Source organism: Lithobates pipiens, unplaced genomic scaffold (assembly GCF_037356315.1).
Source record: "Lithobates pipiens isolate NorthernLeopardFrog02 unplaced genomic scaffold, aLitPip1_a1.2 Scaffold_22, whole genome shotgun sequence".
Lineage (NCBI taxonomy): Eukaryota > Metazoa > Chordata > Amphibia > Anura > Ranidae > Lithobates > Lithobates pipiens.
The window spans coordinates 191,462,774-191,488,436 of record NW_027507784.1 but is presented as its reverse complement, the minus strand read 5'-3'; the positions used below and the strand labels follow the sequence as shown (position 1 = coordinate 191,488,436).

Below are 25,663 nucleotides of genomic sequence, written 5' to 3'. Positions count from 1 at the left end.
TTTTCAGGACTAAAATGATCGCTAACAGTTTTGTCACCAATCTCGTAATTGCACTCCACAGGTGACAATTTCTTGGAAAAGTAGCCACAAGAATACATGGTGCTCTCAGAGGTAGGATGTTGAGACAGAAGGGTGCCAACTCCAGTCCTAGAAGCATCAACCTCAAGGATAAAAGGTAATGTAGGATCAGGATGTGCCAACACAGGAGCAGAAACAAAGTCCGCCTTGAGACTCTCAAAGGCCTTAATGGACTCTAGAGACCAACTCTGTGGGTTACCATCCTTTCTGGTCATATCAGTCAGGGGCTTGACCAGGGATGAGAAGTTACGAATAAACTTCCGATAATAGTTGGCAAAGCAAGAAGAAAGCGCTGCAGAGGACATAAACCCATGGGTCGGGCCACTGTTGGACCACTGAAAGTTTCTTTGGGTCCATCAAAAAGCCAGCAGGGGAAATTGCATAACCTTTTAACCTGTTCACAATGGAATTCACACTTCTCCAATTTACAATAGAGATTGTCCTCTTAGTTTCTGAAGCACCCAACAGACATCTGTGTGGTGGCTCTCCGGGGACTTGGATAATATGAGGATATCGTTGAGATAAACCACCACACATAACTGCAACAAATCTCTGAGGACATTATTAATAAATTCCTGGAAAACTGCGGAGGTGTTACAAAGGCCAGAAAGCATTACAAGGTAATCATAATGGCCTGTTCTGGTATTAAACGCAGTTTTCCACTCACCCTCCTTGATCCTCATATGCCCCACTCAAATCAAGCTTTGTGAAAACCGTTGCTCCCTTGAGACGGTCAAATAACTCCATAATCAACGGAATCAAATAGGGATTCTTAATCCTGAAACGATTGAGACCCCTATAATCAATACAAGGCCTCAGTTCACCACTCTTCTTCTTCACAAAGAAGAAACCGGCACCAGCAGGAGACGAGGATTTGCGGATGAAACCTCGAGAGTGCATCTGCAACATACTCCTCCATGGCCTTATCCTCCAAGACCGACACCGGGTAAACCTGGCCATGAGGGGGTATGGCACAAGGTTGACGGTCAATTGTGCAATCATACAACCAGTTTGGAGGCAAACTACCGACTTGACCTTTGTCAAAGACTAAAATCGCAGTACTCGTCCGACTGAGAGGAGAGAGAAGTAGTGCACAGGACCTTGGCTACCTTCTGGAAGCAGGTCTGATCACATTGTGGTGGCCAGGAGAAAACCTCAGCGCAGAGCCAATCAAAGAGGGGTTGTGCCTCTGTAACCAAGGATAACCAATAACCAGTGGAAACCTAGATGAGAAATTAACTTGGAATTGGATTATATCATGGTGAAGAGCTCCTATGGACAATGGAACAGTCTTGTGAGTCACATGGACAGGCTGTAGAGGTCTCCCATCAAGAGCCTCAATGGCAAGTGGAGCAGAATTGAGTGCTTCGTTACAAAGGCAGCATCAAAGAACAGGCCTGCAGCCCCAGGGTCCATTAGAGCCTGTATCTCGATGGACGACTCACCCCAAGAAAGGGTAACTAAAACCAGGGGCTTATCCTTCTAGATAACTGGGGACGAAACGCCACCTAAGGTCTGTCCGTGACAGGACCTCAAGGTTCGGGCATTTCCTGGAGGGGTAGTGCATGACTTCAAAAAGTGACCTGCCTGGCAGGTACAATAAATGCACGGTACAATGGCACAATGAAGGCACAATCTCTCTCTTCTCCTAAGGGATAACTCATCCGCAAAGAGCCGCCTGAAGCCAATGTGCATGGTTTCATCTTTACTGACCGACTCGGTACCAGGAGGCAAGGGTGGGACAAATATACAGGAGGCATCTGCAAGCACTCCTTAAATGAGAGTCTTAGTCTGGAGTCAATGAGGCTGGCAAACATGATCAACTTCTCCAGCTCAGTGGGTATATCTCTGGCTGCCATCTCATCCCTGATGGTATCCGAGAGACCATTAGAAAAAGCAGCCTCATTGTTCCAAGCAACCTCTGCTGCCAGAGTACAGAATTCAATGGGTTTAATCGGCAACAGTTCTCGTACCCTGATTGAAATGAGGCACTTGGCAGCAAAAGCGGAGCATGCGGGAATGTCAAATACTCTTTTAACGGAAGCCACAAACTCAGGCTAACTCGAGACAACAGGTTTTTGCATCTCCCATAGGGTGTTTGCCCAGTCCAAGGCTCTCTCAGAAAGCAAAGATATTGCAAAACAAAGTATATCTCAACCTGGTTGAGCAACCCTCTGCATTGGACTGGATCGCCCCCAAATCGCTGGGAAAGCGGAGCGGAACCAGACATGCCTCTTATAGAGGGAATATTCGAGGCAGGTGCCTGCACAAAGACTGGAGCAGCAGCAGCAGGGACAGCCTGCAACACAGGTTGTACCGGAGCAGCCACAGTGTGAGATTCCCGGCGAGCCATGTGACTCAGGAGCGTTTGTAATGCCAAGGCAAACTGATCCATGCAGTGATCTTGTTGGTTATATTTTTTCCAGATTGGATGAGCAAGTGGATTGACTGCATCTTCTGAATTCGTGGCCCTTCGGCTGTCGAACCATGAATCAGACTGAGACAGAAATACAGTTAAATCTCACTTGTTTAATAATAGGAGGTAAGAGTGTAGTGAGCACACGAAGATCCCACATTGGAGGCTATTTATTGTAGATAGCGATTGAAGCACTTTATGCACGTTTTGCACAAGTCCACCATTTTGTTTTTTTCTTCACTTTTTTATGAACTATGAATATTTGATCACAACCTTTCCATCCTGATTGCTTTGATCTTTGTGATAATTCGGGACTGTATTGACTATTTTTGTGTGATTTATTCACTCACATTTTCTGTTGAGCACAAGTCACTTTATTTTGCTATTTATAAGTGTTTTTTGCACAGAATCATTTATCATAGTTTGCACTGGGACATTGTGCAGTGTTATATATGATTATACAGTCATTATTGTTTACAGCATTTGCAGTTATTGTTTGCATCATATATATTTGCACAGTGAGTTCAATACTCAGTCATTGTTTACAGTACTTGCACAGTTATATGATCTGCATCATTTGCACAGTGATGTATTTGCACAGTGAGTTTAATACTGATATACCTCAATATGTATATGGGTTAGCACAATCGACAGCGCTGATCATCTTCTATACTCTAAATTGTAACCCTCAGTGTATCCCTAACAGTTAAAGGAGTTGCTTGGCTAAAACAATCTTTACCCTTTTCTGAGCTTCCCACAATGTTAAATACTTGGGTGTACAGATCACCCCTAACCCAGATCAACCCTTTGAGGCCAACTTTCGCCCCTGCTGTCTAAAATATACCTACACCCCCAAAAGTGAAGGGACCTAAACATGACATGGTTTGGATGATCTAACTCTTTTCAGAGGACCTTTCTACCACAGATATGATACATGATTCAAACCCTCCCCATATGGATCCCCTCTACCTTTTTTGACCATCTGTATATGCCCTACTTCTCATATTTATCTGGGAAGACAAACCGCCTCATATGTGTGTCTCTTTCTTGTATCTTTTCCCAAGCTAAATGAGGGTATTGGCTTACCCGATACCCTATTATACTAGAAGGCTGTCAAGTGCCTGCGGTAGTGAGCCCTTGTAGATCGCCTACTCAGGGTTCCCCAGGGCGTGGAGTCTAAGCCCCCAGTCTACTTCTGTACCAGAGCCCCTGATTGTGGAGATGGACTTGGACTGGAACCAGGTGGTGGCCCTCAGATATGTCAAGCTTAGGATATGGAGATCGCACACGTGTGCAGAGTACACAGCAGCAGCCGACCAGAGGATATTCTGGAGACAAGCCGAGGTTAAGGCGGGTAGCGAACAAGCATAGATGATAAAAGAAGCTGGGGTTGGTCCATGGCTAGTCTGATACTGGATACACAAGAGACAAGCGACTGGGAGCTCAGAGAACTGTGATGTTGCTCAGGCAATGTGGGTTACACTGAGCATGTCTTATATAGGCAAGTAAACTAGGAGAAGGGCCAGGAAGGAAGCAAGGGAAGGAAATAAAAGCCCACAGGTTTGTGGCAATGCCCACAGGGGAGCACAGCCCAACCACACGTGTGAAGGAATCAGGGTAGAGAAGCACTGCAGCAAGGAAGTAAGAATACACAAGCAGGAAACTGCAGGCTAACTTGTGATAAAGACCTTAGATTTGGTTCACATGGTGAGCTGGTACACATAAGCTGTAAAACCCTGGGCCACGATTGAACAGAAATACTCCCCAGTCACGCTGTCCTGTATTTTCTGGCTCCCGTTGTTAATCCTATCATTTCTCTTGCGCACCCAACTATTGTAACTATGCTTAAAGTGAGCTCCTCCACTTTTTCCCTTTCGGATAGCTTGCCACACCTGTCCCCTCTAACCCTCTTACTGAGAGATCTTGAGTTTGTGTCTAATATTAACAAACACCTTGTTTACCTCTTTGAAATAGACAAATTTCACCTCCTACATTTGTGTCATCTTCTAGATGTCCTTCACCGTTAGATATTCAACATTTATTGGATTCACCTATTGACATTTGGTCAGCATACCAGATTCAAGTCTACCATTGCTAAAAATTTGAATCCTGGATGACTCATTTTTAAAACATATCCATGGATATATCTTATGTACCTGACTTCTTATCTTAACTGTACAAATCTCTTCCTACAGGATTCATCCCATCTTGCATGCATAAGTGGGCAGAGGATCTGCATATCATATGACTTTCTGGCCCAAATTGAAGAGGCTATATTGTTTCTTTTTTTACAAAAACATTTGTCAGAGAAACAATTTCTGCTCCTTTTGCATTTTCTCATCACTAGGGTCAAAAAAAAATGTAGATTTCAGACCAATAAGAATTTAGAAAAATAAATGTTCTCAAAACAAATATTTTCATTTGAAAATCTGCTAGGTTTTTATAGTTTAAAATAGATTTTTTTTAAATCGTACTTTCCTAGGTTAATGCAGCATCGGTCTGATGCTGCATCTGTCCCCTGCTGGCTCTAAGGCTGAGAACCGAACGATCAAACACAGCTAATCCCTCAGTTCTCCCTGCCGCTCTGAACAGAGAGCCAGGACTGTCAGCCACCGCTGTCTGTTCTGGTTCCAGAAGTGCTGGGCTGTGAAGGGGGTGGGAATAGCTGGCTCAGGCTCTCAGCGGCTCGCTGAGAGCCTAAGCCAGGTGTCAGTCCAGGCTCCTGGGTGGATCCCAACCATATGGGTCACAATCTTTCCCCAGCCTGAACTGACTCTATGATGCCAGCTCTCGCTGTACACGGAAAATGGGGTCACAGGAGTATAGAACAAACTGTGTGATCCACAGGAGAAGTAGGGCCAAGCTAGCTTTGACTGCACTTCTCCTTTTAAATGTAACTCTGCGTGGGATAGCTCTTAATGATTTGTTGTAATCAGTGAATGCTGTATAATAATCAAAGCTGCATATCTGGCTGCAATTTGAAGGTGGAGTGAAAAGGAACCTTAAATACCGTTACTGTGGGGAGAATGAGATTTGGAAAGTTTTATCCAGTCTTGTATTTTGTGTGTGGATATGTATTTATGCATGTATATGCATACATATAGAAGATGTGTATGTATAATAATTTAGTGTGTGTAGCAAGTATGTCAGTTATATTTATGTGAGCTTTTTAGTAGGGTGTAAAAATAAATATAACAATGAATTGGCCTGGCCTCCAGTGTTCATTTACAATAATTGGTGCTCTGTTGACCAGACTTTGGGGGATGGGAAAGAAATTCTTTATAGAGGAAATGGGAAAATTCCATCAGTATGGTGATTATAAACTTCCTGTCTTGTTTTACAGCTGATGTAAACGTGTGTAATTAATGTCACAAAAACAAACTAGTGCTCTTTTCTTAAGCAGCTATTTGTAGATGGTAGCATGTAGAAGATTAACCACTAGGAACATGAACCTTGTGGAATTTGACTAGCCATATACAGTGATTGTAATGCAGGCAGCATTTTATTGTTATATGTAATACTGCAATTATTTCATGCTAAAACTTTTTTCTTTAAAAACAAAAACTCTTTTTTTGTTTTTATTTTTATTTTTTTAAACAATTGTTGGCTTATCAACGTACATACTCCTGTATCCTTTTATTAAGGGTAAAATCACATCTCCTGCTTCATGCCAGCAATTCCAGACAGAATAATATTCAGACTGAATAAGTTTACCTCTTTTTGTTATGTAATAAAAGAGTTCTATAACCCAGTCATATAGTATAGGGGCATTGTTGGCAACTTCTCTCAGTACTATTACACTGTGGGCTGCAAAGAGGGTTCTCTTTACCGCTATGGAAATTGTCTATATCCCAGGATTTAAGTAAGCAGAGAGTTGGACAGTTTGAAATACCATGCCTAAGCTTTAAGCTACATTCACACTGTCATGTGTCCTGCATTTGCATGGGCACAGCAGTCCATTCATCTGAATGGGCTGATGTAGCTGTGGGAAATGCAGGAAAAATGTTCCCAACGCTTTAGGTTCCCAAAACGCATATGTAGGGCAGCCCCACAGAGCATGCTGTATTTACCGATGCATGGGGGTGCTAATAAGCATTAATGGCTCCCCACTAGGGATGAGCCAAACACCTCCCTGTTCAGTTTGCATCCAGAACATGCAAAGAGGAAAAAAATGTGTTCGAACATGAGAACACCTTTAAAGTCTATGGGACACGAACATGAAAAATCAAAAGTGCTAATTTTAAAGGTTAATATATAAGTTATTATCATAAAAAGTGTTTGGGGACCCGGGTCCTGCCCCAGGGGACATGTATCAATGCAAAAAAAAGTTTTAAAAATTGCCATTTTTTTTGGGAGCAGTGATTTTAATAATGCTTAAAGTGAAACAATAAAAGGAATGTGGAATGCAGTAATTACCCCTTTCAGACTGCGGTTGCTCTCACAAAACGTCCCAGTGATCTCAACCTCCACAGGGTGTTGGTACAAGCAACCATGTTATCTCTGTGTGTAATAACATACTGTGAAAGTCCTGTTATGTTCAAACTTTGAACACTCAGTTCATACTGGATTCTAAGCCCAAGTAAACTGCTACATACTGTATACCAGGGATAGGCAACCTGGGGCCCTCAACTGTTGCAGAACTACAAGTCCCATCATGCCTCTGGGTGTAATTGTAACTGCCAGCTTGCCATTCCTCATGGGAAATGTAGTTCCACAACAGTTGGAGGGTCCCAGGTTGTCTACCCCTGCTGTAATACCATCTAGTTCTCACAGCAGTTCCTCAGCTGTATATATTATATGAAAGAATAAGATTATTTACCATTATTTCCTTTATTTTACTCCGTTCCAGTAGAAATGTAAACTCCCCATCCTTGATCTCTCACCGTTCAGCTGGCTGGCTCATCCTGCAGTCTCCGTTCCCACGTGCCTAGCGTAGTAGGCCAATAAGACATAGGATGAGAGGCAATTGTCTAAGGTAGTGTCCAAATTCACATTCCCATGACAGAATATTGTCAGGCTACTAGCCTTTCAATGTAAATGATTATTAGCTATTTCTAAGCTATTAGAAATGAACTAAAACCCAAATTTAAAGTGGAACTAAACTAAACGAAATCTGAGCACCACAAACTGAAGACTGTTTAAGACTTTTTAATTCATTTTTCATTTTCACAGCAAACTCACCCATTCATCCGTCTCCATGCTTTATTTTATTTTTTGAGAAATCACTTTGACCCCTCCCTCGAACCCCCCCCCCCCCCCCCCCCCTTAGCTCAGGGATACATACAGTAGTGTGTGAAAGCCCCTCCTCCAGATGAAAGGAAAAAAATGTCCATATAATTGGTAGAGATTCCTGTGCTGACTAGCCCCTTTGCTTTGTCTTTTAGTGCAAAAAGTACAGGGACCAGTTCACAGAGCAGAAAAAGTTCATATATGATGAAAAACTGGATGCCAGTGAACTCTTCAAGGATAAGAAATCATTGTACCCTCCCAGGTAAGAGCTCCTCTCACTTCATGAAGTACTTGTGATAATGGTCAGCCATCACTGTTCTGAAAGAAAACCGTTCGTACAGTATGTATTTATTGGAATTTGAGTTCTTAAAGAGACTCTTTAGTATATTGCATCAGAAGAGCTTTTATACTTACTGCTTCGGCAGTCTGTGACTCCTACCTTCTCTCCGTATTTCTTTAATATTCTTTGCTTGTGTCCCACACTGGACTTTGTGACTCCTTTCACAAATAGCCACTTCAGTAAAGGACACAGCAGTGACCTAGGGTTTGAAGGATAAAACCACAGCACACAGTGGGGAACATCTGACACTTCCTGAAGGCTTGAATGCCAAGAGCTGATAGATGCTGCAGTGTTTGAATGCAGTGGAAGTCGGAGGCAAGTGTTTATATGGGGTGAGTATAATAGCTCTTCTGCAGGGTAGGATTTTTTTTTTTGGGAGACTGACAGAAATGATGTTTAAGAATCTAGTATAAGCAGTGCGTTAGTAGGTTACATCGCTTCATTGCAGTTAAACTCAGCTGATTTATGATTGGCTGTTATGCACCACTACACACCATTGCATTTAAACACAACTATTACTTATTTGATTGTTTCATCTGGTGCCTTAATCTTCTTTTGAAATAAGGAAAATCTGCATTAAACTCAAAACATAGCCATTTTGTTTGCATGTGAAATAGAATTTCTGATCGCTTTGGATAATAACTAGATGAACACACTGAGCATGCTACATACACAAAAGAAAAGAAAAAAAAAAAACTTCACCAAAGCACATAGGATGTGTGTAGTATGGACATTCGGCTCTGCTGTTCCACGTCCCCCCACCCAACTCCACAGTAATTCTCGACTGATTAATCAAAGCCAGGAGTTGCCATGTAAATACAGCAGACCTAAGACCTGCTACAGACAGATTGAAATTCCTCCGGGTTCAGCAGGAACCATCCGAATTTCGATCCCTCAGTGGGCAGGCAGGTTGTGTTGAGTTTGATCCATCAACTGACCACAGTACCACCAGCATGTCTGGCTATAGTTGCCGGCAGTGATCATTGTATTCTGACAGCTGGGAAACCTCCCAATTTCAGAATACAGTAGCAAAACAGTGATTCACTTATCAACAATGACTGTGTTGATGGGGAAATCAAGCACATTTCTTTTCTTCAACCCATAGTCGGAGGAAAGAAAATTGCATAATGGCTCTAAAAAAAATGGTCTCATTTATCTGCAGATCAGAGCCTACAGATGATGCAAGTAAAAGCAACCTGATAAGAGAACCCAGCCTGAGCCGCTAATCATCTTTCACAGTTTATTTTCAAAATTGGATTGTAAAGAAAGGAAACCTTGCTATGGTCCATTTTATACAACAAGACCTAAAGCCTTAATTCACTAAGCTATAAGAATAAATTACCATAACCAGGTATTTTTGACAATGGCAGCCACTGAGACATGAAAATAACAATCCCATGGTCAAAAATGGCAATCATTATACAAAATATCACATACTTGGTGGAGTGAGCACTTTTAATAAAGCTGTGCTGTAAAAAACCCTTGACCCCTCACTGTAATCCCCATAGGTAATTACTTAGCTTTTCCCCCACTCTGAAGACCTCTACACAGTGCCTCTCAGTCTTTTCTTGTAAATAGCCCCATCCGGATCCCTTGCCTATCATGCATGCCCACTGTGCTAGCTCCTAGCTGATTACTGTTGCTGGATACATACTCCCATGGATGGTTGTGTACCCCATGAGTATGTACCTAGTCATAGTAATGATTACCCACTTCATCCCTAGAAGAATTTAGCCCCTTCCTGACCAGAGCACTTTTTGCGATTCAGCACTGTCGCTTTAACTGACAATTATGCGGTCGTGCGACGTTGCACTCAAACAAAATTGACATCCTTATTTCCCTACAAATGAAGCTTTTTTTTGGTGGTATTTGATCACCTCTGTGGTTTTTATTTTTTGCGCTATAAAAAAAGCGTAAATTTTGGAAAAAAAACACTATTTTGTACTTTTTGCTATAATATCCCCCTTTAAAAAAAAATAAAAAATCTAATTTTTTTTCTCAGTTTAGGCTGATATGTATTCTACATATTTTTGTTAAAAAAAAATCGCCATAAGCGTATATTGATTGGTTTGCACAAAAGTTATATTGTCTACAAAATAGAGGATAGATTTATAGCATTTTTATTATTTTTTTTTTTTACTGGTAATGGCAGCAGTCTGTGACTTTTATTGTCACTGCGACATTATGGCAAACACATCGCACAATTTTGATCTTTGCAGCCGCACATCGGGGCAATGTCTTACTGCCTGTGATTAGCGCAGCGCTGCGCTGACTTCCTGGCGGGCTCTGCACGTGTGGTGTGCGAACACGCCGGAGCTCATCCTTAATAGGAACACATGATCTGTCACTCCTCTCAGAATAGGGAAGTGTGTGTTTACACACACTCGTCCCTGTTCTGTCTCTCTTGCTCACGATTGCTCGTGGCCAGTGGTCATCGCAACCATCGGCCATGAGCATCAGCACCCCCGCCGTGCAGCGGGGGCACGCCTGCTACATCGACCCGATGTATAGTTATGACGGCTCGTGCAGGGGAGCCAATCTGTGGCAGCTGGTCAGGAAGCGGTTAAGGATTGGGTTGTGCATGTGTGATTTGTCCATGGCCTGGCTAGGGATGTTTTCAAAGCAACGGCTGGGCAGTGCACAGCAAGGCCCCAGAGTGAAGATCCCTGGAGTGGGGCAAGTATTTACCTATATAGTTAATGGGGAAGGGGGGTGTTGTAAAGGACGACATATGTTTTTATATAAAATGATTGTGACACGTAAGAACTGGAATAATTATTATTGTAAAGTAAACAATTTGTGTTATTTTAGTGTTGGGCAGCCATTCCAAGGTGATTACTTGGAAATCACCAAAAATCCAAAATATAAGAAGCTGAGTGATGCCATTGAAGACAAAATAATCATTGCTGACACTGTGAGTAAAATCAACAGAGCAAATGGAAAGGTAAGACCATTGTCCATCGTGTCTGACCATTTTATTCATTTTTTTGTTCTTTTTTTCATTAACCTTGTTGTCTGACTATAGATCTATGTTTATCCCAAGTGTGTTTGAAGCCATTTACTGCTGATTGTCTCACTACCTCTGTTGGTAGTTAATTCCACTCATCAACTACCCTTTCAGTAAAATAATAATTTCTAAGATTCGTTTTGAACTTTCTTCCAGTAAGTTTGAGGTCATGTCCTCATGTTGTTGATTTTGGTTTCATATTGAAAAGACTGCCTTCCTGAACCTTATTCACCCTTTTGATGTATTTAGAGGTTTCAATCATGTCTCTTCTTTCCTTTCTTCCCTCCAGACTATACATATTAACCCTTTTATGCCTAATGCCCCAGTCTGCTGAGTTTTTCCTTCAGATTTACCAAAACCATATAATATGAGGTCAAACTTTAGGAGTTTCAGTTTGTATGCAATCAGGCAGGCCCTTGCACTACATGGTTTTGATAAACCTGAAGGAAAAACTGATAGTGTGTATGGGGCTTAAGCCTATTTCTGACATTTGTTGCTTACAAGTTAAAAATCCGTGTTTTTTGCTAGAAAATTACCTCAAACATTATATATATATATTTTTAAGCAGAGACCCTAGAGAATAAAATGACGATCGTTGCAATATTTTATGTCACAGTGTATTTGCATAGCCGTCTTTCAAACACAATTTTTGGGGAAAAAGGACACTTTCATAAATTTAAAAAAAACTAAACTGTAAAGTCAGCCCAATTTTCTTGTATGATGTGAAAGAAGATGTTACGCTGAGTAAATAGATACCCAGCATGTAATGCTTTGAAATTGTGCACACTTGTGGAATGGCGACAAACTATGGTACCAAAAAAATCTCCCTAGGCGAACCTTTAAAAAAAGTTACCAGGTTAGAGTTACAGAGGATACCAATTATGTGTGATTTTAACACTATTTACATATGCGGGCATGACTAATGCATGCATTTTCTTTGCTGCATGGGGATGGGGGAACTTAAAAAAGCTACTTTTTTTATCATCTTTTTTTTTATTTATATATATATATATATATATATATATACATTGTCCCATAAATTTTTTTAAAATTGCTGCCATTGGTAGCTGAGTAAACCGGAAGTGATGACATGACGTAGGAGACTAGATCAAAGCCATTTCTGGCTGCGTTCAAGTCTCAACCTAGCCGGTGAAAGTGCCTTTATTGGGGATCGGATCTCCCTGTGCGATGGGAGGCCGGGGAGAGCGGCAGGGGGGGGGGGGGATGTCCCCGAACGTCCTCTCCCACTCCTTTAGGATAACAGCCGAGCGGCTTTTAGCTGCATTGGTTGTCATCACTAAAAAGCCAACTGCCAGCTCTAAAAAAACAGTACTGCATCACCCCGGTATAACCCCTTCAAGCCGAGGCTGCAGATGTGCGTACAGTTGGTGGGAAGGGGTTAAGTTCCTGAAGTCGCTCTCGATATGCTTTATCCTCCACACCTTTCACCATTTATGTTACCCGTCTCTGGAATCGTTCTATTCTTATCAATATCTTTCTGTAAGTGAGGTCTCCATAACTGGATACGGTATTCTAAATGAGGTCTCACTAAAGATCTATGTAGGGGAATCAGGACCTCCTGCCGGTGATCCATTTAGTGGTGCATCCTAGAATTCTATTTGCCTTTCCCATTGCCTGGTCACACTGTTTGCTCATTTTGCAACAATCATCATTTAAAACTTGTATAGCCCTAAAAAAAAAAGTAGCCTCCAGAATCAGAATATGCAGCTGGAATCTAATTGATAGTGTTAATGTAACAGTGACAACAGGATGGCTCTAGTTTGGGTCTAGTGATTGGTTGTCACTCTCCCATATCTGTAAGCACTTCATATTTCCTGGGAGCTCTGATGGAGCAATGAAGCTATGTCAAGAGTAGGCAAAGGTAGGTATCACTTAGGAGGGATATTATTTATTTACAAGAGAAGCAGGTGGCAGAGATCTGACCCTGGGGTGTTTTGACCGTTTTGTTTTTTGCTTTGAAAGTAGTGTCCAATCACAAAGTGGCAGGAGAACAACATAAAGACATAATGGTTTATTCTCCCTATGCACCAAGCCGAGACATGACACTTGTTTAGAAAAAAAGTTCAGGATTGCAGTTGGGTAGTGACGTTGTCTGACTCCGTGTAAACCGTTTCTTTTATCTCCAGTTCACTGCCTACAAATTTCCTGATTTGACATAAAAGTTTTGCCGCAGGGCATTTTTAGATACATCCTTGTACATGTGACTGATTGGCAGTGTCGGAAAAGGGACACTGCCAATCAGTCACATGTACAAGGATGTATCTACCAAAACAGAAAATTGGAGGAAGGAAGCAGAATATTTTTTGAAAGAAAAATATATTTTAGGACATTTCAATAGGACAAATAACATAACATGAAAATAAAAATAAAAGGATAGGGCGCGCTATGGGATTTGTTAAACAGAGAGTATATATAATGTAATGTAGGTAAGAGCAGCCTCTATTTTGTTTCCATCCTAATGGATGGAACAGTAAGAAAGGTGGGATAGAGAAAATAGATATGGCGCTATACCTTTTTAAACTCACTAAATATAGGTGTCATAAAAATGTACAGATTTTCCAGCTTGCTGGCTAATAATTTTAAACTCTTAAAATCCTGAATGAACCAAGATATACTAAAATAATAAACCCAATAAATAATATAGTGCTAAGAATCAGTCAATATTAAATGGTGAATACAAAAGTGAATATAAATTTTCCAGCGTGTTGGTTAATAAATTAATAAATAAAATAAAAATAAGAATAAGAATAAGAATAAAAAATATATATAAATGTGAATTCCACAATAAAATAAATAAATTAGATAGCTGAGGTAAATGGATGAATGATTGATGCTATGTTACTAAACTCAATCTATAATCAACAGTGAAATTCTAAAAAATACTCAAAGTGCCTGTGACTGTGGTTATGGCGTAACCAAGTGCCTTGGTTTGCAAATTCAATAAAATAACCATAAAACAAAACCAAAAAATTCAAATTTGTACAGTTGTGAACACAAGTGAAAAATGAAAAGTGCAACGAATATATACACTGTGTTAGGTTTCAAAAAATTCCCAAGTAGAGATAAGAAAATTGGGAAAAAAAGTATAAGTAATAATAGAGATTTAGTCCATAATGTGAAAAAATCTTGCGGTGACAAATCAGATATGAAAGTCTAATTGGGTAAAAATTGAAAATAAAATTGAAAATAAAAATGAAAATTAAATACCGTATATACTCGAGTATAGGCCGACCCGAGTATAAGCCGAGGCCCCCAATTTACCCCCAAAAAACTGGGAAACCTATTGACTCGTGTATAAGCCGAGGGTGAGATATGCCTGTCCATCCCTGTGTGTGTGTCCATCCATCCATCCATCCCTGTGTGTGTGTGTGTCCATCCATCCATGTGTGTGTGTGTCCATCCATCCATCCATCCATCCATCCATCCCTGTGTGTGTGTCCATCCATCCATCCATCCCTGTGTGTGTGTGTGTCCATCCATCCATCCATCCCTGTGTGTGTGTCCATCCATCCATCCATCCCTGTGTGTGTGTGTGTCCATCCGTGTGTGTGTGTGTGTGTGTGTGTGTGTGTGTGTGTGTGTGTGTGTGGCCTTGTGTGTCCAGCCTACCTGTGTCCTGAGCCTCCGTCCGGTCCCGAGCCTCCGTCCGGTCCCGTCCCGTCCCGAGCCTCCGTCCGGTCCCGTCCCGAGCCTCCGTCCGGTCCCGTCCCGTCCCGAGCCTCCGTCCGGTCCCGTCCCGTCCCGAGCCTCCGTCCGGTCCCGTCCCGTCCCGAGACTCTGTCCGGTCCCGTCCCGTCCCGAGCCGAGCCTCCGTCCGGTCCCGTCCCAGGATCACCGCTCTTCGTCGGCGCCCATTCCCCTGTTCAAATGCCGCGCCTCCCTGTCTGTGATAGGCGGAACACAATTTCCCAGCAGCCTGTGTTCCGCCTATCACGGACATCGTCTCATCCTCGTCCGTAGTACGAGGATGAGACGATGTCGGTGATAGGCGGAACACAGGCTGCTGGGAAATTCAGTGTTCCGCCTATCACAGGCGAAGGCGGAGCCGGAGGCGCGGCTTTTGAATTATAGAATGGCCGCTGTCTGTCTGCTCGACACGCTGATCGAGCAGGCAGACAGCGATGACTCGAGTATAAGCCGAGGGGGGCACTTTCAGCCTCAAAAAAGAGGCTGAAAATCTCGGCTTATACTCGAGTATATACGGTAGTGAAAAAAGATTTTCTATGTATAGAAGAGGAGTGGAGGGAGTAACTTCGCTATCCGTTCGTATTTATGAATTTTGCTCTCACCAGAGATACGACCCCGTCCGGGGTGGATCAGCCTCCACAGTATAAGCCACTGTGTCGCTTCTTGGGCTGTCTTTGCTGTAATGCTGGGGAGATCCCTCGTTCCTCCGTGGGGATGTTGTACCTCGTATTACATGTGGTAAAAAAAGAGGACTTTCCATGGTATAGTATGTTTGCAACTCAGTTTATTTGTAACAACTTACTATCGGGCGTGGCCAGATACGTACACCTCCAGGGCAAACGGCGTGCTAGCCGAGCGGAAGTTCCGAACGCTTTTTACAATACGTGTTTTATCGTACTAAATGTGAGTACTTTTAAGTTGTTACAAATAAACTGAGTTGCAAACATACTATACCATGGAAAGTCCTCTTTTTTACCACATGTAATACGAGGTACAACATCCCCACGGAGGAACGAGGGATCTCCCCAGCATTACAGCAAAGACAGCCCAAGAAGCGACACAGTGGCTTATACTGTGGAGGCTGATCCACCCCGGACGGGGTCGTATCTCTGGTGAGAGCAAAATTCATAAATACGAACGGATAGCGAAGTTACTCCTATTTTTTAGAATTTCACTGTTGATTATAGATTGAGTTTAGTAACATGGCATCAATCATTCATCCATTTACCTCAGCTATCTAATTTATTCATTTTATTGTGGAATTCACATTTATATATATTTTTTATTCTTATTCTTATTTTTATTTTATTTATTAATTTATTAACCAACACGCTGGAAAATTTATATTCACTTTTGTATTCACCATTTAATATTGACTGATTCTTAGCACTATATTATTTATTGGGTTTATTATTTTAGTATATCTTGGTTCATTCAGGATTTTAAGAGTTTAAAATTATTAGCCAGCAAGCTGGAAAATCTGTACATTTTTATGACACCTATATTTAGTGAGTTTAAAAAGGTATAGCGCCATATCTATTTTCTCTATCCCGCCTAAATAACATAACATGCTGGAGCCTATGAAGAAATAAAAAGGTGTTGGCTTTAACTCCTTTCTCCTCTGGTTACCTATTACACCCCTTTCACACCAGGGCGTTTTGCAGGCACTATAGCGTTAGAAAAAGCACCTGCAGTCCACCCTAAAGAAGCTGCACCATTGTGTGTAGTGTGAAAGCCCGAGGGCTTTCACAATACAGTGGTGCGCTGGCAGGACGTCAGAAAAAAGCCCTGCCAGCAGCTTCTTTGGAGCGGTGAAGGAGCGGTGTGCTCCTCCACCACTGCTCCCCATTGAATTTAATGGGGCAGCGCTGTAATACCGCCGGCAAAATGCCACTATTGCGGCGTATTGCCAGCGACTTTAACCCTTTTGCGGCTGCTAGCGGGGGGTAAAAGCATCCCGCTAGCGGCCGAAATGCGCTGCAAATCCGGCGGTAAAACGCCGCTAAAAATAGCGGCGTTTTACCGCCGACTCTATGGGCGGTGTGGTGTGAAAGGGGTCTTACAGTAAGAATGCAGTTTACTCAACTGTGTAAGCTATCGTAAAGAATATGAATATCCAATTTGAACTGATCCAGTGTTTTCTCTTAAATGTTAGTGGTTCTCATGCATTCCTCACTTCCTGTAAAGACAGGAAGTGATGGGAAATCTGCTCAATGGGGTCACTAAACACAAAAGCAAATTTTAGAGTGAGGAAGAGTTAGAACTTATGACAATGTTATTGTGATCCCCAAGAGACATCTGAAAAAAAGATTTATTGTCAAAATATACTTTTTCTGCGGTTTTTAACATGGATTGCCATTTTTATCTACACATATAAAATGGGCATTTTGTATAAAACTGTATTTTTTTTATTCACATGGCTGCTCTCATCACACTTAGAGTCAGGGTTTTTTTCTGCAGGCTTCAGCTATGTTATGTGGAGGGGAACACAGAACAAAAACAAACCATTTCACACCAGATGATACCAACTGTTTGCATGGGGCCCAGTTTAATAACTTTTGTAAGGCTTAAGGTTTGCTTTAAAAAAAGTACATGCAAAAACCAATGCACAGTTTTAACAGCATAATTTTCTGTTTGAAATAGTTAACTCTATCTTCAATATTTGACTGTTTTCAAATAAATTGCCCTTTTTTTTAACCAGTTTTACTCAGGATCCACTTACTATCATTTCTCATTTTCAGGGAGCAACCAGAATTTTTTTGTTGACAAAAAATAATGTCATTATTGCTGACCACAAGTCTGGACAAATCAAGCTGGAAGTTTCATTGGGCGATATTACAAAATTGAGCATGAGCTCCCAAAATGACGGGTTTTTTGCAGTCCATCTTAAGGAAGTACGTTTTGACAAAAGATGTTTGTGACAATTCTGTGCAATTAAAAACGGTTGCCTCATTTTCTTATTTTGGGGGTATTTATTAGTTAGATATTCATATAGCACAAACAATTTTACATGTAGGTTCACATATTGTACCTTCACATCAGTCCCTGTTCTCAGAATTTACAATCTAAAGTCCTTCTCTCATATACATGTGCAAACACAGGGAGAACATGGTTGGTACTTGAATCAAGGAATCTAGTGCTCCCAGGCAAGAGTGCTAACCACTAAGCCACTGTGCTGCCATCTATGTTATAATATTAGAAACTGGAGAGCTATGACCTTAAAGTGTGTTGGTACTAATTTGTCTATTCAATAATAATATAAACAACACAGAGGGCAAATAAAAGCCAGCACTGTAGTAAGGCCCAGGAGGTCATCCGATGACTTTGATTCCCAGGAGATTCCCACCACACCTCATTGTAGGGATACCCGTGGAAAGATTTTTAGTAAGTGCAAGAAATATTGCAAACACAATTCAGATCAAAAGTGCTTATAATAAAACAAATATACACAGCATGACATTAATATGGTTATAATATTAGTATCTGTAATGTCTTTCCAATATACTACCCCTTTTCTTCATTTTTAAGCTGGCAGCTTGCCCAATAACAAAACCATTAATGCCTTCCATTTCTCGAAGTTAATCCCTCTAGTGATACAGATTTCATTTCACCCAGTAAGTCTGTATCAAGAAATTCCGAGTAAAGTTGAAATTTATTATCTGCATATACAGCATGTTCTGGGTTAGTGACTCAATGCATTGAAATAAGAGGGTAAGCATGGCAGCCAGACTTCTAGCATTTTACAAATAATTAGCAGCCTGTTTCTCACAAGAAAGATTTTCTTTATGAAATAAGCTAAAGAACCAGTGACCGTGAAGTGTTAGAAAAGCCTAACCAGCTAGTAAATACAATATTCCTGTAATCAGATGAAACTGATCATAAAAGGGTCGATAACCTGGACACCTAGATTGAAATGTTTCAAGGTTTGTGGAATGCAATGATGAAACATGGCTGAGCTTGTGTCTTGTCTTCCATAGCGCTCTCCCTTACTGAATTAATATCAAAGCTCTATTAGTTGAGCCAGAGCTGCTGCCTACCAGTTGTACATGTGGCACCATTTTCTAATGCAGAATAAAATAAATTTATCTTAGCATATATCTGTTTATTTCTACATATACAATTGACACTCAACCATTGAAGAATAGTTATCTGTTAGGAGCCACAGGATAAGTGGGTTATATTGAACAAAACTAATTGGGGTTGATTTACTAAAAGGCAAATATACTGTGCACTGCAACTGCACTTGCTCCAGAGTTTAGTAAATGGGGTAAAATTTTACTTTGCAAAGAATACTCAATCACATGCAAGGAAAATAAAAAAACAGCATCAGATCTAGAGCAATGCACTGGAAGTGCAAAGTATTTTTGCCTTTAGTAAATCCACCTCCCCATGTCTTGCATGAAGGTAAAGACAGTTGTGGATTTTTAAAATCATTAAAGTACTGGACCAACTAAGCTTTTGAGTAGCTTTCTACAATGTATATACATCGGATTTCCAGTTTTTTTTTATCATAATTGGGTAGCTTCCGCCTGTTAAATGTAATAACAATTTAATGTATTTCCAAACCTAGGGCTGTGCAGCAGCATCCAAGGGTGACTTCCTCTTCAGCAGTGATCATCTCATAGAGATGGCTACAAAGCTTTATCGTACTGCACTAATGCAGACAAAACAGAAAATCTACATTGAGATTGCCGATGAGTAAGTATTGCTCTGTGTTTTGCAATGTTCCAGAACTGTATTTGGTGTTTGATATGCTTTTGCTTTGGGAACTTTGATTGAATTCTCGTGTTTCTATCCTTGCCCCATCTGATGCTGATGGAAAAAAAAAGAAAAATTGGCTGTTGGAGGAAATCTTACAGCATATGGGTGCCTGACAGTCTGATTGTTCACCAGATTTAATATGCACTCTGTGTTGACCCTTATTCTCCAAAATAAACTATGAATATGCTTTTTATATTTATAGTTCTTACCTGAAAATGATTTATAATGCATGTTTCACGTTTTATATGTTTCATATTTTCACGATTGTACTTTGTATACAGATATACTCTCCCTTCAATGGTTGTCTGTAGCAGGGGATCTTTTTAGCTGAACCACCAATATTTTTAGTCAATCTAAGAAAGCTGTTAAGCATCCACTGAGAAATAAAAAAAAAAAAACTATTGCTGTGCAAAACTAATAATGTTAACCTTCATGTTGGTTATGTCAGTAAATTTATAACCGCTAAGCAATCTGATCACTTAAAAAAAATTTGAGTACCTTTTTCACCCGATTCTAAAGCCCTGTACACACCATCAGAATATCTTACAAAAAATACCGCTTTCAAAGAAATTGTTCAATCTGATTGTTGGTGCACCATTTTCGTCCAAAAATACAATACAAATACACTACAACACATTACATCCACTTCCAATGTTACTACTAAGGATGAGCTCCGTTCGCATGCTCCACATGCAGAGCCCGCCAGGAATGCTGCGCTAATCACAGGCAGTGAGACATTGCCCCGATGTGCGGCTGCAGAAATCGGACAATGTCCCACTGCCTGTGATTAGCACAGCACTGTGCCGACTTCCTGGCGGGCTCTGCACATGGAGCATGCGAACACGCCGGAGCTCATCTCTAGTTCCTACTAGTAAAATATTTGTTTTTGATATGGAGATTAGCATCCAAAAACAAAAACAGACAACCATCTCTGATGATCTTTTTATGTGCACTGTCAATGGCAATGTCTTGTGAGCTGAAATCTCCTTTCAGTCTACTAACCCAAAACCAGTTTAAATTGATTGCATAGTGGAATGTTGTGTAGTTTTAGCAAATACTAAGGAAGACTTTGCAATCAGATTGTGTACACACACACATTCCTTCCTTCAGGCTTTTTGGATGCATGCAGGCAAGTATAGGTTCCTCAGGCCCTCCAAGTAATATTCATGAAAGAAAACAACCAGTAATTTGTTTTCTTAGTCAACAGTTGGAAGTACAAAAGATGCTACAAAGGGGAGAGAACCCTTGAGTCTTCTGAGTTACTAGCTCCTCAATATATTTGAATGATTTGAAAAGAACCAGGGTGGATAGTTGAGCACATGGAGGGTAAGCATACACTAATAATTCTGTAACAAAGATATTCTCCAACAGGGAGAAAGGCATTCATGGGTGTCAATAAATCTCATAAAGGGTCATAAACTGTCAAGAAGGGAAGTTTCCCTTCAGTGTAATGACCCTGCTCTTTCTCCCAGTAGGATAGCAGAAAGCAGAACAGCACAGCTTTCAAACCATGAGGGTGTAGGGGCCTAATAGCTAGGCAAAATGAATGCAATATCAAAGTACACACTTTTTGAAAATAGTACTATACATTTCTTATTCCTAACTCATCATTCTCCTGGGAAAACAAGATAAAGGCAATGTTAGCTTTTGGAAACTGCTCTCTGTCTAGACTCAAGTATTTTTTTTACATGAGGGGTGCCATCTGCACATGCATTTTTGCTTTATTTTCTATGATATTTTCTATAGTGACTGTAGGGCTTTTGTGTCACATTTACTTGTGGCAGATGGGATATTTTGTGTCATTTTAACTTGTGGCTAACATTTAGCCACACTCATGTCTTGACCTCACTCGATATCCAATATGCACCGCAGTGGCTACTCATACCCCAGGCCTTTTAAGACTGCAGCAGCACCCTTACAGGCAAAGCCAAATACATGAACATGTTTTCATGGCCAATTCAACAAAGGATAATATAGTTATACTAGAGTAGATTGTGTTTAAATCTCTGCCTATAGAAAACTTTCTGTACTTTGCTTTTTAAATAGCTTTTTTAAATACACCAAGCCTTTAATTTTCACATTTTTACAGCTGTCACCAAAATGGTAAAACCCAAAAACCGCAGTCTATTTTTCTTGGCAGGAAAAAAATTATGTAGTAGATTTCTTCTTTCAAGCTATCAGCATGTGTCAAACACAAGGCCCTTGGGTCGAATCCAGCCTGCCAGGCCATTTCCCGTGTCCCTCGTACCCAGGGCTTTTTGTCAGCCAGAACATGTCCGAAGTCTACCTCTAGAGGTGGGAAATGGGGGAGAGTGGTGCAGAAGGCAGAGCGGAGGACAGGTGGAAGTGAGATGTGGACAGATTATGAAAGAGAGCTGAATCCTGAAACACAGTGTGTGTAGCACATCCCTCAACCCTGCACTCCGTGTGTAGCGCACTCCTCCAACCCTGCACTCTGTAGCACACTCCTCAACCCTGCACTCCATATGTAGCGCATTCCTCAACCCCGCACCCCTGAGCACAGCACTCTATACATAGCACATAGGGGGAAATCTTCGCACTGCACATTTGTTATATAATTCTGTACATGGCACACCCCTGAACTCTGCACTCTGTGCATTGCGTACCCCTTGGAGCTCTGCAGTCTGTGCGTAGCCCACCCCGGAGCTCTGCAGTCTGTGCGTAGCCCACCCCGGAGCTCTGCAGTCTGTGCGTAGCCCACCCCGGAGCTCTGCAGTCTGTGCGTAGCCCACCCCGGAGCTCTGCAGTCTGTGCGTAGCCCACCCCGGAGCTCTGCAGTCTGTGCGTAGCCCCCACCCCGGAGCGATGCAGTCTGTGCGTAGCGCCCACTCCGGAGCGATGCAGTCTGTGCGTAGCGCCCACTCCGGAGCGATGCAGTCTGTGCGTAGCGCCCACCCCGGAGCGATGCAGTCTGTGCGTAGCGCCCACCCCGGAGCGCAGCAGTCTGTGCGTAGCGCCCACCCCGGAGCGCAGCAGTCTGTGCGTAGCGCCCACCCCGGAGCGCAGCAGTCTGTGCGTAGCGCCCACCCCGGAGCGCAGCAGTCTGTGCGTAGCGCCCACCCCGGAGCGCAGCAGTCTGTGCGTAGCGCCCACCCCGGAGCGCTGCATTCTGTGCGCAACGCCCACCCCGGAGCGCTGCAGTCTGTGCGTAGTGCCCACCCCTCCAACATGGCTAAATGACTTAACTATGCACAGAACATAGGAACTGGGATATAGAAAAGTGGCAGCAGATGCTTTGGACTAATGGGTCGAAATTTGAAATATTTGGCTGTTAGTAGGGATAGCTCAGGCGTGTTCACATGCTGCACGTGCAGAGCCTGCCAGGAAGTTGGCGCAGTGATGCGCTAATCACAGGCAGTGAGACATTGCCCCGATGTGATCAGGCAATGTCTCGCTGCCTGTGATTAGTGCAGCGCTGCGCCGACTTCCTGGCGGGCTCTGCACGTGGAACATGCTAACACACCTGAGCTCATCCTTAGCTGTTAGCAGTAGGTAGTTTGGGACTGCATTTCTACAAATGGTATTGGAGATTTAGTTGGGATCAATGGTGTCTTTAATGCTGAGAAATACAGGCAGATATTTATCCATCAAATGTGCATTTATTATTTTTCAGTAAAAGGTTAACTTGGCCTTAACAAAAATACATCTAGTGATGATGATATGAAGCTGAATTTAGTTAGATGGTAGATGGTGGATTATTGCTAAGGAGTTCAAATGAAGGCTAACATTTTATCTTTTAGCTTTACATCTGGATGCCTGATGTACCAATCTATAAACTGCAAAAATTTTACAAAACTGTAGTGCATAGTGCAGAATTATAGAAAGAAAGCTTGAAAAATGCCTTCTGCTTCTTGAATAGGGGTGCTTTTAATTGAATCATTGTAATTGCATTAGGCTCGATTCACACAAATTGACATAGGATGTGAGAAATTCAATGTTTCCCTATGAGAGCTGTCTTAACCACTTCAGCCCCGGACCAATAAACACCTTAAGGACCAGAGGTCTTTTTCCAATTTCGCACTGCGCTGCTTTAACTGGTAATTGCGCGGTCATGCAATATTGCACCCAAACGAAATTTGCGTCCTTTTCTTCCCACAAATAGAGCTTTCTTTTGATGGTATTTGATTGCCTCTGCGATTTTTTTTTTTTGCGATATAAATGGAAAAAGAGCGAAAAAAGATATTTTCTTCTTTTTGTTATAAGAAAAATCGAATAAACTAAATTTTAGTCATACATTGAGGGCAAAATGTATTCAGCCACATGTCTTTAGTGAAAAAAATGTCAATAAGCGTATATTTTTTGGTTTGCGCAAAAGTTATAGCGTCTACAAACTAGAGTACATTTTCTGGAATTTACACAGCTTTTAATTTATGACTGCCTATCTCATTTCTTGAGGTGCAAAAATGGCAGGGCAGTACAAACCCCCCCCAAATGACTCCATTTTGGAAAGTAGACACCCCAAGGAAATTGCTGATGGGTATGTTGAGCCCATTGAATATTTATTTTTTTTGTCCTAAGGGATTGAATAATGACAAAAAAAAAAAAAGTTTACAAAAAGTTGTCACTAAATGATATATTGCTCACACATGCCATGGTTATATGTGGAATTGCACCCCAAAATATATTCCGCTACTTCTCCCGAGTATGGGGATACCACATGTATGGGACTTTTTGGAAGTCTAGTCGCGCACGGCACCCCCAAAACCAATCTCCACCTTCAGGATTTCTAAGGGTGCAAATTTTTGATTTCACTCCTCACTACCTATCACAGTTTCAAAGGCCATAAAATGCCAAAATAGCACAAAACCCCCCAAAATGACCCCATTTTGGAAAGTAGACACCCCAAGCTATGTACTGAGGGGCATGTTGAGTCCATGGAATATTTTATATTTTGCCACAAGTTGCGGGAATATTACAAACTTTTTTTTTTGTACAAAGTTGTCACTAAATTATATATTGCTCACACATGCTATGGGCATAAGTCAAATTACAAAATAAATTCTGCTGCTTCTCCCGAGTATGGGGATACCACATGTGGGGGACTTTTTGGGAGCCTAGCCATGTACGGGACCCCGAAAACCCAAGCACTGCCGTCCGGATTTAAATATAAAATGCTACCAAAAAAACGTAGCGATCGCAGGGATCAGGCCTGACTCTGCGATCGCTGCAGTTATGTGTTTAGTGTTTTGTAAGTGACAGTGATCGATCGATACTGCACTTGGGTGGGCTGGGCAGAAGGGCAAAACGCAGGTGCTAGCAGGTATCTGGGCTGATCCCGCTCAATGCATTTTTTTGGAACCCTAAACTGCTGGGGACGCTAGTATAGATCTGATCAGATCAGATATTGATCTGTTCAGATTCTATACCATTACGGGAGGTTTATGCTTTGCGTGTGGGTGTTAGCCGTACTGGCACTAACCTAGCGCTGCCTGGGGCGATGCAGACCCTGACCCTAAAACCTAATTGATATCACCCGCCGGGTGATCAGGGGGTTAAACCTTTATTGGGTAATAAATGGTGGGTGCCCTGATGCTATAAAAAGCAAACTAACCAGAGTCACCCGTAACACTTATACGGTGATCAGTGGTGAAAGGGTTAACTAGGGGCAATCAGGGGGTTCAAATTTTTATTAGGTAGTATATGGGGGTCCCTGGCGCTATATAAAAGCCTGACGGGGAACCTAAATAACTAACTGGCTAACCAGCGTCACCAGTGACACTTATACTGTGATCGCTGGTGAAAGGGTTAACTAGGGGCAATCAGGGGGTTAAAAACCATTATTGGTTAGTATATCGGGGTACCTAGCGCTATAAAAACCTGGCGGTGAACCTAAAAAAATAACTAGCTACCTAGCTACCTAGCGACACTAATGCAGCGATCAGAAAAATGATCGCTTAGTGACACTGGCAAAAGGGGGTGAAAGGGTTAACTAGGGGCAATCAGGGGGTTAAAGTCATTATTGGGTAGTATATCGGGGTACCTAGCGTTATAAAACCTGGCGGTGAACCTAAAAAAATAACTAGCTACCTAGCGACAATAGCGACACTAATGCAGCGATCAGAAAAATGATCGCTTAGTGACACTGGCAAAAGGGGGTGAAAGG

The 25,663-nt window shown here is 41.8% G+C and overlaps 1 protein-coding gene across 5 annotated transcripts in view; it reads left to right on the top strand.

The window, feature by feature from the left end:
• MYO1B (myosin IB) overlaps positions 1–25,663 on the top strand; it is a 420,293-nt gene that overhangs the window by 381,136 nt on the left and 13,494 nt on the right. For all 5 annotated transcript variants that reach the window (XM_077448750.1, XM_077448748.1, XM_077448749.1 and 2 more), the window contains 4 exons: positions 7,879–7,985; positions 10,875–11,007; positions 17,520–17,672; positions 19,349–19,476. In XM_077448750.1, the coding sequence (XP_077304876.1) occupies positions 7,879–7,985; positions 10,875–11,007; positions 17,520–17,672; positions 19,349–19,476 (521 nt within the window). The remainder of the gene's footprint in view (positions 1–7,878; positions 7,986–10,874; positions 11,008–17,519; positions 17,673–19,348; positions 19,477–25,663) is intronic.